Raw genomic sequence first — 1853 nt, forward strand, 5'->3', positions numbered from 1 at the left:
CCCGGTAAATATCGTACAGTCCCTAACCTGTATTTGCAGGAACACCCTGTACTACATATTTCCCACCATCTACTACCTGAGCTCGGGAGGGCGCGAGTTCCTCCGTGTGTGTGACTTTGTTCACGACACGGCAAATTCAGTCATCAGGCGAAGGAGGGAAGAACTGGTTAGTTCATGGTCAAGTTTGATCCATTAAAGGCCTGTACATGTAGATTCAACTCACTATTATTTTCTATTTGCTATCATTAATGCGTCAAGGATGATTTTTATACAGTGTGTAGTTTGTTTGTGTGTACGGTGTATGTGTGTGTATGTGTGTGTGTGTGTACGGTGTATGTGTGTGTATGTGTGTGTGTGTGTGTGTGTACGGTGTGTGTGTGTGTGTGTGTGTGTGTGTGTACGGTGTGTGTGTGTGTGTGTTTGTGTGTGTGTACGGTGTGTGTGTGTTTGTGTGTGTGTGTGTGTACGGTGTATGTGTGTGTGTGTGTGTGTGTGTGTGTACGGTGTATGTGTGTGTGTGCATGTGTGTGTGCGTGTGTGTGTGTGTGTACGGTGTATGTGTGTGTGTGTTTGTGTGTGTGTGCATGTACGGTGTATGTGTGTGTGTGTGTACGGTGTATGTGTGTGTGTGTTTGTGTGTGTGTGTGTGTGCGGTGTATGTGTGTGTGTGTGTGTACGGTGTATGTGTGTGTGTGTGTGTGTGTGTGTGTGTGTGTGTGTGTACGTGTATGTGTGTGTGTGTGTGTGTGTGTACAGTGTATGTGTGTGTGTGTTTGTGTGTGTGTGTGTGTACGGTGTATGTGTGTGTGTGTGTGTGTGTGTACGGTGTATGTGTGTGTGTGTGTGTGTGTTTCCATAGATTCGTGGTCAGCATAATTTAAGAACAAGGCATGCATCTAATGATGTTTAGTATGTAGGTAGGTCTGGGGAAGATGAAGGTTAAGTTCAATTATCATGTGTTTGACTTTATTGCTGACTTGTTTTCTTATTAAAAAAATGATCTGTCCATCTATGATGTAATATGAAAAGTAGATCAAAAGTACAACATCTTTGTCTATCATTACTTTGAATTGTTATACATCAATTGTTGTGTTAGGAACGGGATCCTGAGATCTTAGCGGAGAAGAAGAGGCTGGATTTTATCGACATTTTGCTGACGGCGCGAGACGAGGATGGGCGAGGGATGACAGATGAGGAGATCAGGGAGCAGGTGGACACCTTCCTGTTTGCAGGTAATTTTTGTCATGATGTAAAGGAAATTTTTAAAGCCTATATAGTAAGACTAATAATTGTTCAATCACTCACTTACTCACTGCGTCAAGCTTGTTCGAAGTCTCCCCATGACTGTCTGTTTCCATTTCTCTCTTACTATCTTTCATCGCAGCAGGCTTGTAATTTAAATGTCTTCCACGACCTCTCTTTTCATGACTCGGGTTCCACAGTAAGAGTTTGTGTGTTACCTCATCATTTTTCCTCCAAAAGTGGCCTGCAAAACGTAGTCTCCTTTGCCATATTGTTTCAGCAGTCGGCGGTATGTTTTTGTACAGTTTGAAATTCTTTGTGTCCATGAGATGTTCAAGACAAGACCATGTTGATTTTATTATATGGATGATGATTCCTTTGGAATTTAACCCAAAATCAGATGGTTTTCCAGTTACTGGTTAAAGCATTTTAAAAAAACCCTGTTGATGGGAAAAAATTGAGATTTTTTTTCTTTGACTTACAAAGCATGTTGGCTGAATGTACTGCACCTCAGCGAGACCCAAATTTGTCACTGAGTTTTTACCTCCATGAAATGGAAGGTATTGTTTTTGGCGCGTCTGTGTGCGTGTGTGTGTGTGTGTGTGTGTGTG

General features: G+C 42.2%; 1 protein-coding gene across 4 annotated transcripts in view; it reads left to right on the plus strand.

Moving 5' to 3' along the window:
• Positions 1-1853, plus strand: part of LOC109482502 (cytochrome P450 4F12-like) — a 27854-nt gene that overhangs the window by 19539 nt on the left and 6462 nt on the right. For all 4 annotated transcript variants that reach the window (XM_019785231.1, XM_019785230.1, XM_019785228.1 and 1 more), the window contains 2 exons: positions 40-166; positions 1097-1232. In XM_019785231.1, coding sequence (XP_019640790.1) covers positions 40-166; positions 1097-1232 — 263 coding nt within the window. The remainder of the gene's footprint in view (positions 1-39; positions 167-1096; positions 1233-1853) is intronic.

The sequence above is a fragment of the Branchiostoma belcheri genome, unplaced genomic scaffold, assembly GCF_001625305.1.
Source record: "Branchiostoma belcheri isolate BF01 breed outbred unplaced genomic scaffold, Haploidv18h27 scaffold6, whole genome shotgun sequence".
Classification (NCBI taxonomy): Eukaryota; Metazoa; Chordata; class Leptocardii; order Amphioxiformes; family Branchiostomatidae; genus Branchiostoma; species Branchiostoma belcheri.